At 35.7% G+C, this 13,556-nt stretch overlaps 1 protein-coding gene across 1 annotated transcript in view; it reads left to right on the forward strand.

Annotated features, from left to right (window-relative positions):
- The window catches only part of LOC114662573 (putative bifunctional UDP-N-acetylglucosamine transferase and deubiquitinase ALG13), a 122,872-nt gene that overhangs the window by 93,892 nt on the left and 15,424 nt on the right, over positions 1-13,556 (forward strand). The window contains 3 exon segments of the mRNA XM_051935405.1: positions 3,769-3,855; positions 4,273-4,429; positions 8,895-9,027. Coding sequence (XP_051791365.1) covers positions 3,769-3,855; positions 4,273-4,429; positions 8,895-9,027 — 377 coding nt within the window.

Below are 13,556 nucleotides of genomic sequence, written 5' to 3' on the forward strand. Positions count from 1 at the left end.
CTCTAACTTTTAGCTTTCTAGACATTATCTGTAGATTAAGGGCTTTTATTTCAGCAAATTAACCTTAAGCACACACTTGCATATCTAGTATTTTCCACTTATTTAACCAGACAGAAATACTTTAATACCCCATTTGAGGACAAGTACTTGCTCTTAAGTTACAGCAACACACAACTGAAAGGATAAAATTTGACTTTTTTATATCACTTAATATGTTTGCAGCTATTTTGTGGGAAAAGCTTAAAGGATTGGTCTACTATATTTTTAAGCTCAAGTTTTTCTTCACAACCATGGTATATGTTAATTTGCCACATGAAATTGTGTTCCAGAGCAAAGCATTTTTATTTTATTAATTAAAAAAAATGAGCCTGCTCTTCCATTTTATATTGAAGATAATGGCTACTAAGGTCCCAACTTGAAAGAAAAAGCTTAGAAACTTACCAAATATATCATCTTTGATGCAGCAAAGGTTTTAATGTAAGAAAACTTCCCTTGTGCATTTGACGCTTGATGTGCCAACTAAAGTTAACTAGCAAAAATAGATTTTTATTATAGATTCTTGGTATGGTTTTCTTAAGGTATGGCTAAGTTTCTCATTCAAGTCTGCTTGCAGTGGGCATCATGGATAGTTTTTTGCCAATCAACCCCCTGCGAAGCTTCCAAAGCTTTCTCTGTAATTCTGTTTTTAATGGTTATGTTCTGCCCTGGCTTATAACAGACAGATACTTGCTCACATCATAGGATTATATTTTCCTGAACAGTGCTTGGTTTTCGCTTCTTACATTCACATGTCCTATGAAGGTAGATTTACACTTGGTGGCAGCATGACGGTGAAGAGTGTGCCTAAGAATGTGAATTTCCCCTTGGGATTAATAAAGTATCTATCTATCTATCTATCTATCTATCTCTATCTATCTATCTATCTATCTATCTATCTATCTATCTGTCTGTCTGTCTGTCTGTCTGTCTGTCTGTCTGTCTGTCTGTCTGTCTGTCTATCTATCTATCTATCTATCTATCTATCTATCTATCTATCTATCTATCTATCTATCTATCTATCTATCTATCTATCTATCTATCTATCTATCTATCTATCTATCTATCTATCTATCTATCTATCTATCTATCTATCTATCTATCTATCTATCTATCTATCTATCTATCTATCTATCTATCTATCTATCTATCTATCTATCTATCTATCTATCTATCTATCTATCTATCTATCTATCTATCTATCTATCTATCTATCTATCTATCTATCTATCTATCTATCTATCTATCTATCTATCTATCTATCTATCTATCTATCTATCTATCTATCTATCTATCTATCTATCTATCTATCTATCTATCTATCTATCTATCTCATTGTACTTTGTAATAATACATCTGAATTAAATTGAGTATACTACATTGCATTTTTTTTAAAAAAGCTTTATAATTTTGAAAGAACCAGGCCACCTGCACATTAATAAGTTCATAGAACCAATCCACACTCAACCACAAACAAAATACTGTGAAAGTGAAAATGAGTGTGTGACAGAACCAAACTTATGATGAAACAGAGGAGATCCTCAAACTAATTATAGTATTTTTAAGGCGTGCTGAGTTGCTCATGCTAAGAATACGGTAATAAGTGAAGATGTTTGAGTTAGTAAGCTCACTGATGCAAGTCAACCTTTAATATCCACAAAGAATTTGCAAACTCCATGCAGACCCTAGCACTGTGAGGCAGGAATGACAGCGGGGCACTACCATTCTGCCTCTGCTAAAATATCTGTACTAAACTATCTAAACTTCAATGTGATTAAAAGTAATGCATAGAGTGCCTGTTCAGTTATTGTCGCTTGATTGCATGGTTCATCTTCATCCTCGCTAAATCACTAAAAAGCAAGTGTACATAAGGATACTGAGTGGCAGCAGTATAATGCGGTATAATGAAAAAAGCTTTCTGTTTGTGTGAGCAATCATACTGTAAGTGTGTAATTTTTCTTTCAGTGTTGTCTACGTAACAGTAATTCACATCTGGGTTTCAAGATTGAATAATGTCTCAACATGGTGTTATTGACAAGTTTTCAAGGTGAGATGTAGATGCTGGAGCAAACTGTAATTCTAGGGGTGAAAGGTTGCTATGGAGGAAGACAAGTAGTGAGGTGAACTACATAGCCAGTTTGTGAAAATAGCTGAATTTCACAACAGTAATTTGCTTTTTGCCTTTTTCCTTACTGAAATGACAAAAGTTGTTTTTGCATTGTGTGCAATCTTACAACAGATAAATACTTTAATCGTACTTTTTGTTTGAAAACCGAACACTTTTTTTTTGTTTTCACATTGGGATCCTAGTACTCTACACCCCCTTTATAAAATGGGAGAGCAGAGTACATATTTATTAAACTTTATGAAAAATGCTTCACTTTACAGCGCAATTTTATGTGGGAAATTTAACATTGTGAAGAAATAACTGTGACTTCAAAAATGGTGAACTTTATCCTGTAACATTTTGCAGTTATCTTTATCATCCAGTACCTTTAGAAGCCTCATCTTCTAAAAAATCTTTTTAAAATTATTAAACCATTCCTCATCCTGTAGGTTTTAGCTACTCTGAAGTCAATTTCAAAATATATCCTTCTAATCCATCCAAGGTTACTGAGAACATTTTTTTTAACTATCTGTACACTGGGGAAATTCCTAAGGACCACAGACTAGAAGATTATCCCATTATATAAAAAGAGTAATTGGTCTGATCAAAATAAAAATCGACCAGTAAAACTGTAGGATCTGAGTACATGGTGGGTAGTGGAAACCTGAACATATGCTTTATGAAAAGGATCTGAGGTTTATATTGGAATAATCACTGTCTGTACACACAGTGTACAGAAGCCATTAAGAAGGCTGACACAATGTTAAGTTATATAGAATGATGTGTACCATACAAGTCAAGACATGTTACGATTAATGTATATAATTCACTAGTGAGGCTTCGCCTGAAGTACTGGGTACAGTTTTGGCTGCAATACTAAAGAGAGGACAATGCAGCATTAGCAAAAGTCCAGAAAAGAGCAACTAGATGGATTCTAGGACTGCAAAGTATGAGCTATGAAGAAATATTGGAGCTGAACCTTTCTTACTTTAATCAAAGTGAGATTAAGAGGTAACTTAACCTCTACTAATTCTTTCATAATTTTAAACAGTACAATTATCTCAGCTTTTTCCTTGAGTCATTCAGAACAATAGGACATGGAGATATTTATGGGAAATTTGTCCTTCCATACTAATTTTTCCTTCACACACTGAACCCCCTGACACAGAATAAGTTACCACAAAGTGTGCAAGGAACCTAGGAGGACCTTCAAAACCTGATTCAATGTTATTTTTGGAAATGTTGGATGAACCGGATTGGTAAGCTTATTGTGCCAAGTGGCCTGTTCTCATGAATTTGAATTTTATTGTGTATAGCCCTCTTCACTGAATGTAGGTGTAGAGCACTGTGACAGGTTCTCAGGATTATGCAAATTTAAACAGTGTTTGCATTTCATCAGTATTGTTCTAATACTTTCATGACCTGGGTATAAACCTGTCTTGATTTTATTCTGATTTTAAGAGAGGCGAGTATGATATGTCATTTTAAAGATTTATTATTCTGCTTTTATATGTACATAAGTGATCTTTTAAAAGTGCCACTTTCAGTAAGAGGTTTACTAATTTGTAGCATATGAAATCCATCTGTTTTTTTTTTAAGGTAACAAGTTATTCTCCTTTTAACAGACATCATTTGATTGGCCCTGATGTTGCATACTATAATTCTGGAAAGCGATGCTATCAAAGTTTTGACAATTTCTCATATAGGACACGGTAGGTTTAACAGATATTTGCAAAATGAATGCTATAATAGTTTGTCTGTAATAGGTGCAATAAGTGATTCTTCTGCCTGTCTTTTAAATATGTAATGTATTTTTTTTTTTCAGTGTTTTAGAGAGAGGGAGGTTAGGAGCACACGCTTATAGTGATTGTTGAAATTAGGACATACAAGAAAATTCAAAGTTATAGAGAATGTTTTAGTGGAGAAAAAAATATCAAATATTAATCATCATAAAGCACAACATATACATATGACTAATTTTATGTGCACACTTTAGTGCTACTGGAGATTTATTTTTTAAGAGTTCAACTTTAAAAAATTGTACTCCGAGCAATAACTTGGATTTTAAAAGAGGACAATTTGGTGCTATATTTTGTGTGTTTATTGATATATTTTTCTGCTCCTTTTAGTTCTTACAGCAGAAGTCGACGACAAATGCACTGCGTTAATAAAGAGTGTCAGTTTACGTTTGTGCCTGAAAATGGGGAGGAGTCTCAGGGAATGGAAGGAACAATTACTTTTTATGAGATAGAAGAAGGTGATGAGACAGCATTCCCTCCTCTGCCAGTAAGGTTCACAAATTGTTAAACATTTAAGCCCATAAACTAAGCTACAGACCAAACTGATGCAAGTTTAATATACTGTGTCTGATATTTGAGATGGTTTGTATAAATGAAAGGCTGTGCAGGTTTTTCTGAATGTTATGCAGATTTTGATATTTAAGAGGGTAATTTAAATACTTAAGGAAAAAAATATTAAATATGCATTTAAAAATGTAGCAAGTTATTTTCAGCAATTTGTTCATGTCAATTTTCTGTGATGCAACACTTAACGGGCGTTTCCTGAAGAGGCATTACCTCTCTGGAAATGTGTTCTTTTCAATTGTGGCGTTTTAATAACCTGAATTTAAATAAAAAGGTATTATCCCACCAGCATGTAAAATGACGGTTACAAGCTTACACGACAAGTTAGGATAATTCTAGCTCTTTATTGACGGTTTCATGCAGCATTACAAACGGGAAGCTTATGACAGACATATCAAGCTGTGGGACTCTTGATCTGTGCAGTCCGTCATTTTTCGTTGCCACGCTGAAAGGATTTTAGCCGGACAGAAGACAATCTTCTGCTCAGCCTCGGACGGAAGACCTACTCTTCTGCCCGGAAGCTTCAAAGTGTTGGCTGTAGGTGTCCATCCTTATATTCAGTTGTTCCATGTGCAGGGTGCGTTTCTCTGGTTCCAAACAAGGGCAGGAAAGATTCCAGCCCCACCTTCAAAAAATACAGGAATAGCACAATGCCTACATACAGTTCTTATACTCCCAACAAGGAAATAAGATGGTGTACTGACAGAAGACAGAAATATACTAGTCTGTCTTTAGGCTGACTATTCAATTCTCCAGATGTCTGTGGCTATCTAGTCCTGTGCTTGGCTCGGCAATTCTAAATGAAGATGCTGTGCCCTGTGTACCATATTTGGTCTGCCTGTATGAATGAGTCCATAACAGTGGGCACAGAGAACATTGACATTAAACTTAAATAAAAAAAAAACACATAGTATAACAACGGGGTACAATTCAGCAGACAATTCTATAAGGATTTCCTTTTAACATTGTGGCAAGTGTTACAAAATGACATCGCTTAAGTGCATTTGATTCATACCAAAAAGGTTTTTCCAGTTTTGGTTTTAAAATATTTACTGCAGAGAAACATGTACATTTCAAAAAAGCACTATTTACCAAAATCCTTCCCCCCTCCCCCCATGGTTCCAGTTGCTGAATATGGCCTGACCTGTCTTACCCTGTTCTTTATTTAAAGCTATAAATCTCAAGGTCAAATTACATTCAATATTGTAGAAACACACACGTTGTTAGACTCTCTCCGGAGGTTTCTCAGCATTTACGAGGCACAGATGAGTGCTTGGTACAATGCTAGCCTGCTAAAAGGCTACAGTCTGAGGGAACCAGTCCTAGCAATTGGTAATTGAAAGTGGCTCTGAAGACATGGAGCATTACGATTCGTGTGGAGGGTACTGAACTCATGAATGAGATTGAAAAAATATGGGCTAGATTTACAGTATTAAGACTTCCCTTTATAAATAGCAATGGCTCTGGAAGCAAACTTCTTAAGGAAGGGTAGTCTTTTCTCCAGCTCTGATGTTAACCCACGCGGAGGCCATGAATGGATGTACAAATATTTAAGTCCCTTTCAGGGTACCATACCACTGGTGTTTATTGTAGTGGATGACATGGTCACCTCATTCTGAATTAAAGATGCCACAAGACACTATCTGTTTTACATGTATGCACCCAACAACTATGCAGAATAACTGGCTTTTTTTTTTTTGTTTGTTTTTTTTTGTTTTTTAGAGACCTTGGACATAGTGCTCAAAAGGGTATTGTTAGACGTAAACACAAGTGTGAGTAGAGATGGAAATACCAAGAATACTGGAGGATTGGACTGTGTTCTGTAAATACAAGCAAGGAATTGTTAATGCATTTCATGGATGTTAAGGATTTTGAACACTGTTGAATACTGTGTGTATTGGGCAGAGTTCCTTGGGCCAAAGTTTAGTGATGGACTTGATAGTTGTCTGTTTTGAAACTGCATATTCTGGACATTTAGGTCAAGAGTGGTGCTGAAGTGTCAACTGATCACCACTTGGTGTTGAATTGGCTCAAACAGATGGTATGTCTGTTGGAAGGACCTGGAGGACTCAAATGTGTAGTTAGGTGTGCTTGCAAAGACTAGCAGATGCCTTTGCGTTAAGGATGTGTTTAACTCCTTACTCCATAATTGCCTCTCCTGGATCTTGTAAGAAGAAAAGAACATGGATTCTTCATGGACCATGTTTGACCTCTTGTCAAACGGCTATGGGTCAATTCATGATTTTCATGAACATGTTTTTAGGGTGTAGCTCATATTTGGTGGGTTCTCAAACAAAATACCAGCAAGTTGTATCTGTGCTGTTTAGAAATATGCATGTCCACTTGCCCACATCAGACTGTGATCCCTCTAGTAAACACTGGATCAATTTGCAGCTGGTTGTAGGTGCTCATTCTCATCACAAGTCTGGTCTAATTAAAAGAGTGACTTGTTCTGTGAAGGTAAGGGTGAGTATCTATCCCAATTTGAGAAGTTCATGTATCTTGGATTATTGCTCACAATTTAGGATAGAGGGGATTGTGAGGCTGACAACCAAAAATTTACTGTGGCAGCAGTTTTACAAACCTATTGGACAGTGATTGGGAAGCAGGAGGTAAACCTGTTAACAGAGCTGGCAATTTATTATTACAATCTCCATTCTTGCCAATGGGTAGTGACTGAAAGAATGGGAGCATGAGTACAAGTAACTGAAATGAGGATCCTGTGCTAGGCTCTCTCTGTGGTGGGTGGAGGAGCTCAGAGTAGATCCTCCATTTATTGGATTTTCAGTAGTCTGTTATGGTGGTTTGCACATGTAATCAGGATGCTTCCTGGATGCCTCACCTGTAAGGGTTATAAGGAACTACCTACTTGAAATAGCCAAAGAATCATACCCAGAACATTTTGGAGGGGATATAGCACTTCATTATCCTGGGAATGTCTGGCTGTTTGCCCAAGAAGGGCTAAAGCAAGTTGCTGTGAAAAGATAGATAGATAGATATTTTATTAATCCCAGGGGGAAATTCACATACCCCAGCAGCAAAAAATATTAAATTAAAGAGTAATAAAAAATGCAGGTAAAAAACAGACAATAACTTGAATAATGTTCAACGTTTACCCCCTCTGGTGGAATTGGATGTAGTGGAGTCTCCATAATTGATAGGAGCCTGCTGAGTGCCCGTTGCTCTGCTACGGATGTCAAACCGTCCAGCTCTATGCCAACAATAGAGCCTGCCTTCCTCACCAGTTTGTCCAGGCGTGAGGCATCCTTCTTCTTAATGCTGCCTCCCCAGCACACCACTGCGTAGAAGAGGGCACTCGCCACAACCATCTGATAGAACATCTGCAGCATCTTACTGCAGATGTTGAAGGATGCCAGTCTTCTAAGGAAGTACAGGCGGCTCTGTCCTGTCTTGCACAGAGAAGGAAGGCCCAGTTCAGCCTGTTGCTGCTGCAACCTTCACCAGGAAAAGTGGAATGAAAATAATGGCAATAATTATGATTTGCAGGGGGATATAATACTGAGCAGTAATATTAAGTGAAGAGTGACTTGAGTAGAAATTTGCAACATAGAAAGTTCTGAAGTAAAAGAGGTTTTGGGAAAACTACTCATTAACTTAAGTTTTTATTTGGAGGAAAAAAGTTATCCTTTTTCTTTAATTATAAAACAAATTAAGTGTATCTAGAGTGCAGTGGAAAATATGAACAATCTACTGTATAGACTAGTGTATTAAGTTTCTATCCAGATTCCTTAACGACGATCACAGGAGCAATGTACAGAGCTAGGCATACATAGCAGTGTATCACCGTTTAAATTTCATCAGTCGCAAATGACCAAAGAACACCTATAGAATGCAACAGTTTAATATTCTTAGTCCAGTATTTCCTGCATAGCCTTGAAATCTCAATACAGTATTAGACTGCAAAGTGCAAAGGAGACTTGAAATCTGGGATGTCAACAACGGAGAAAGGTTTAAAATGCTTGCAAATGAAGTCTATGGAGAGTTTATTAGCACATGTGGAAGTAGTGGGTTTAGATCCACTAATTAATTTTTCATGTTGTATTTATCTTTTTATTGATATTTCCTCTTTAAAATGTTCAATTCTTATTGTTGTATATTTGTGTTGTGTTAGTACATTTTATATCGCATTTCACTGAGTTTAGTATCACAAATGCACATTATACACATCCAGATTATTTTGTTGGGAATGTAATTACAAGAAATAATTATCATTGTTAGTGTGTTTGGGTTTTTTCTTTTTTTTTTCTTTAACTTTTCAATTAGTAGTGTTGAAGATTTAACCCTGCTGTCTCAAATTCTCATTTTCTCAATTCCCTGGTATGTTTTGTGGTTAACCAGTATTTGTGTATTTCTCTTGCTATGCTAAGGGCCAAGCTGTTTCGTCACCAGTGGTTCCTGCTCCGGCAGCATATTGGGTTAGGAGAGGGCATAGCCCACTTCATCCAAGCAAACAAACTGTAACATCTTCAGAGGAAGATATTGATGATAGAAGTAATAATGGTAAGAAACCACATGCTTTCTGTGTTATTTTCTTTAAAAGTTGTTCAGAATCCTGTTATCTTTGCACATAAACTCTTGTATAAAATAATTCTCTCCTAGTTACCCTGTTAGTTTTTTCTTTGTGAAACATTTTTAGTCATCACCCTTTGAAGGTGATGTGGACATGTAAAATTTCCAATTTCTTTCCTTTTTGGGATTTATAGAATGTAAAATTTCTATGTATTTCTGACCTATGTCACTAGGTACTTAAGTATTTTGACAATAACAGGCTATTTAGTTCACCAATCTGAGTGACAACAAAAATCCGCTGATTTTAATTTTTAAATACTTAAATCATGTATGTAGGAGTCATTATTGTCATTGTGCATATAGCACAGTTAAATTCACCTCTTAATCTCAGTTTGCTTAATCTAAAGAAAGTTCAGCTACTTTATAGTTCATATCATATAGTCTTGAAATTAGAGAGAGCCCAGAGAAGAGTGAATATGCTAATGCGGCTATATATTTTGCGTAGCTTGGAGACCAAAGCTGTACACAGCACTTCAGGTGAGGCTTCTCTAGTATGTTTGTTTATACATCTTAAGCATAACCTCCCTTGATTTGTTTGCTATAAATCATGCTATATAATATCCTGTTGGCTTTCTTGATTGCTTGTATGCACTGGATTTAGACGGCATTGAGTCCATTATGACTCCTGGGTCGTCCTTCTAAACTGTACTTTCAAGCTTCAGACCTCCCATTATGTTCAGCTCTACCATTTTTACTTTTACTTCCTACATGTAATAATTTACATTTGCTTAAATTTCATCTGCCTCGCATGTAATCGGCGCATCCTCCCAACCTCCTCCTTCTCACATGTGACTAAGCCTGTAAGCTCTCCAGGTTCCTCTGTAATGATTCAGCTGGTTCTACATTATCTGCCCTTCCACCTAGTTTAGCATAGTCTGCAAACTTGACCAGCTGTGTGTTTATATTCTTTTTTCAGTTTAATTTTAAAAAACAGTGGCCCTAGCATTTATCCATGAGGGAGAAAACTTTTAATATCACCTAATTTCGAAAAGGTTACTTTCATCATAACTGTTTGTTTTCAGTATTTAAAAAATTTGTAACCACATATACAAGGTGCCCTGAATTAACAGTTTTTGTTTGACTGGTACCTAATCAAAACCTTCTGAAAATAAAATTTTTTAGAGCCACTCTGATCATATGCTCTTGTTGCTTCATCACAAAATTACAGTGCAATAATGAAACATGATCTCCTCTATTTCATTTCAAGCATGCAATTTTCCTTAGTAATTGCTTGAAATTTACCTGTGGTGCATTTTTAACTGCTGTTCTTGTAGGCCTTTTGGGTAGTGATGGAGTTAGTCCTACAAGCCTTGTATGTTTTTTTTTTTTTTTTTTTTTTTTTTTTTTTTTTTTTTATAATTTCCACTACGTAGTTTTCTTTAGCTCAAAATTTAGAAACCGTAGGGAATTAAACTTGTCCTGCACTATATACAAAACACTTTTTAAACTAGCCCCACATCTCAACTATTTCCATACTTAAAGCCTATCCCAGTTTGTTTATTTGCATTGTTACAACTGCTCAAACCTTAAAAGCTTAAGATTTTCATTTTATGGGACTGTTCTCTATCAAAATGTATTGAAATTTATATTATGGTCACTATATCCTAATAGTTCGAATTCTATCATGAATATTAACATGCTGTGTTAAAAGCTGTCAATTATGTCCAAGAACTCCGGTTCTTGTGTTCTGCTATTTGTAATGTTAGTCCAGTTAACATTTTGTTCAGGTCCCCCATTGCTGTGACATTTCCCCTCTAAGCTTCCTTTTTTAATATTATGAAAAGATTTTTATTAAAACTTATTGCCTGCATGGAGAGGGTTGTTTTATAACACACACCTAATATAAGGCCTCAGTCCCTAATGCTTTCTACTCTAATCCAGACATCCTCTCTAAGATGTGGCTCATCTACAGTAATTGAAGACTTGCATTCAAGTCCTGTTTTATATAAAGGGCAACTCCCCCAGCTTTTTAATTTAGCTTATCTTTCCTAAATAATGGGTACTCCTTTCTTGTACTAATTCCCATTGCTATTATTTAGACCAGCTTCTGTTATTGATATTGGTCAAAATGTATTGGCTAAGTACTATATAAGTTTAAATGTTACTCTTAATACTACATGAATTAAGGCAAGCAATTTTAAGGATTTTTTTTTTTTTAACCAGTGGGCTAAAAGTTATCTTGTATATGTTTATACTTCTGTATGCTCCTTTTATATGAAGTTATAAACCTGGCCTCATTGACATTTGTGTAGCACAGACAGAACATTATACAGTTCATGTCTACATTTTGTCATTTATTACTAAAACATGAAAAAATTTCTGTTTATACGATGTTTACATAAATTGTTACAGACATGGAACACACGTGAAATTATTTCTCCTATACAACTCTAGGTAGCTCACTCCCAGATAATCAAGGCTTGAGCTGGGAGAACTTCTTGCCCATCCTGCAGCGGTAGGGGGGATGGTATGGCAGGCTGCTTTGGCTTATCGACACATTTATAAGATAAAAGGTGCTGATGGAGAGGTGCAAAGGGACTTAAGGTGGGCTGGATTTACGATTTTTTTCGCAGGCTCTGGTAATTCGAGTATTAAGAGACAATTACCTTTCAGTTCTGTGTGTCACTTAGGTGCCAGACTTCAGGGTCTCATTTTCCCCCATCCACATCATTACTGTTCTTTCTGGGGAACTGGTTTTGAGGTGACCCAATTGGACTACTTGTCATCTCAGAGTTATCAGGGTTACATCTTGAGCTCAGGGATTGATACGCTGGACAAAGTTGCATCTCTTACCTTATGCTTATATCCAACAATGAGCCACCTATTTCTACCTCTCTGGTGTCAAGTTTTCTCATAAACCACTTTTTTTTTTTTTTGCTGTGTACACTTTCTCCCTAAAGGATACCTGGGAGAGATGTGCCAATTCCTCACTACAACATAAGATATCCACCACCATGTCAACGTATTGGGTCAGTTGGCATCTTCTGCAGGTGTAGGCCAAAATCACACTGGCCATGCTTTGTATGTACACATTTTTCCAATTGGTTTGGATGATAGTTAAACCCTTTTAGTAAAACATATTTTGTATACCTTATTTACATATAAAGGATGTAGCTTAAAAGTGCTTTAGAAAATAACAAAAATAGTTAAAAGCAAAGAAAAATCAAAATTAGATAAAAATAACATGCAATAAAAAATGCACACTTGTATATATGATTTAATAGGAGTAGAGTCTTGAATAGAAATTTTTTTATATGCCTCTTCAGAGGTGTCCAATGATGTCAGTTGGCTAATGAGAACAGAAAAAAAATTAACTCCAGTTAAGCTGGAGAAAAAAAGTCTCCAGAAAATCTACTGTGAAATATAAATTAAATATGAGTTAAAATTAAGTGCAGTACTTGTTTTAATGTCTATAGGTCCACTCTAAGCCCCTAAATGTACTGTTTAAGATACTTGTGCTACTTACCACCATTACCAAGCACTTTCCTCTAGACTCTTACACTTCACCACTTCCTTTTTTTCCTAACCCCATACAGTGATCAATTTAATAGCTAAATAAATGTCTTTCTCTCCTTAAATGTTCCCTTTATCATTGCATTCCTTCTAGCACCAATGCTTGATGTGTGTGTTGCTGATTTAACTTGTATTCTTACTTCCTTCTTTACTGGTAGACTCACTCGTTTATTATTAACAGATACAAAGCCATTTAGATACTTACTATCATGGAGAACTATGCTACACCTGTTGCTACAGCTTTTGCCACTTCACCCAGATGTGATACTGTGATACATATGCCCTTTACTCCCCACATGCTCTGTGCAAAAAAAAAAAAAAAACTTTCTAAAGGTGTGAAGGGGAGGTCTGTAAAAAGTACTGCCTGGCCCTTTAAGTGGTGGCAACTATAAATGTAGTCTAGTTTAACACACAAGCAGCACCCAGCTCTCGCTACAGTCTACCAGCAAGGATGATGTCAGCATATGTAGTACACGATCTGTACTCAAAGCTACTTCTAGCATTCAATCAGTATATTTTAATCCTTGAATCTGCCTTATAATTTCTTCTGAAAAATATATTCCTTGTCCAAATGCATTTCTGTAAAATTGATCTTAAATTTCAATTAAGACTCTTCAAACTCCAGTTAAGAGTATATTTAGTTTTTCGCCTCATCGTAATCTCATATTTAAAATGAGTTTGCAACATCATTATCATAAATATAGATTATAGTCACAAATCCTTAAATGTCAGAAGGCAGCAATATTCAACTAGTAAGACTACTAATTATATAATAGTTTAAGAGGAATAGAATGATGGAATTTACCAAATGTAAAGGTAAACTTAACTCTGCATATAAGGTGGCAAATTGTGGTCGCTGTGCATTTTTAAGGAATTTGAATTGAGCCTTATATAAGTTTTCTCAAACCAATTTTTTTTTTGTTCCAAACTGTTTAAAAGTTTTACTA

Source organism: Erpetoichthys calabaricus, chromosome 12, assembly GCF_900747795.2.
Source record: "Erpetoichthys calabaricus chromosome 12, fErpCal1.3, whole genome shotgun sequence".
In the NCBI taxonomy this organism is placed as follows: domain Eukaryota; kingdom Metazoa; phylum Chordata; class Cladistia; order Polypteriformes; family Polypteridae; genus Erpetoichthys; species Erpetoichthys calabaricus.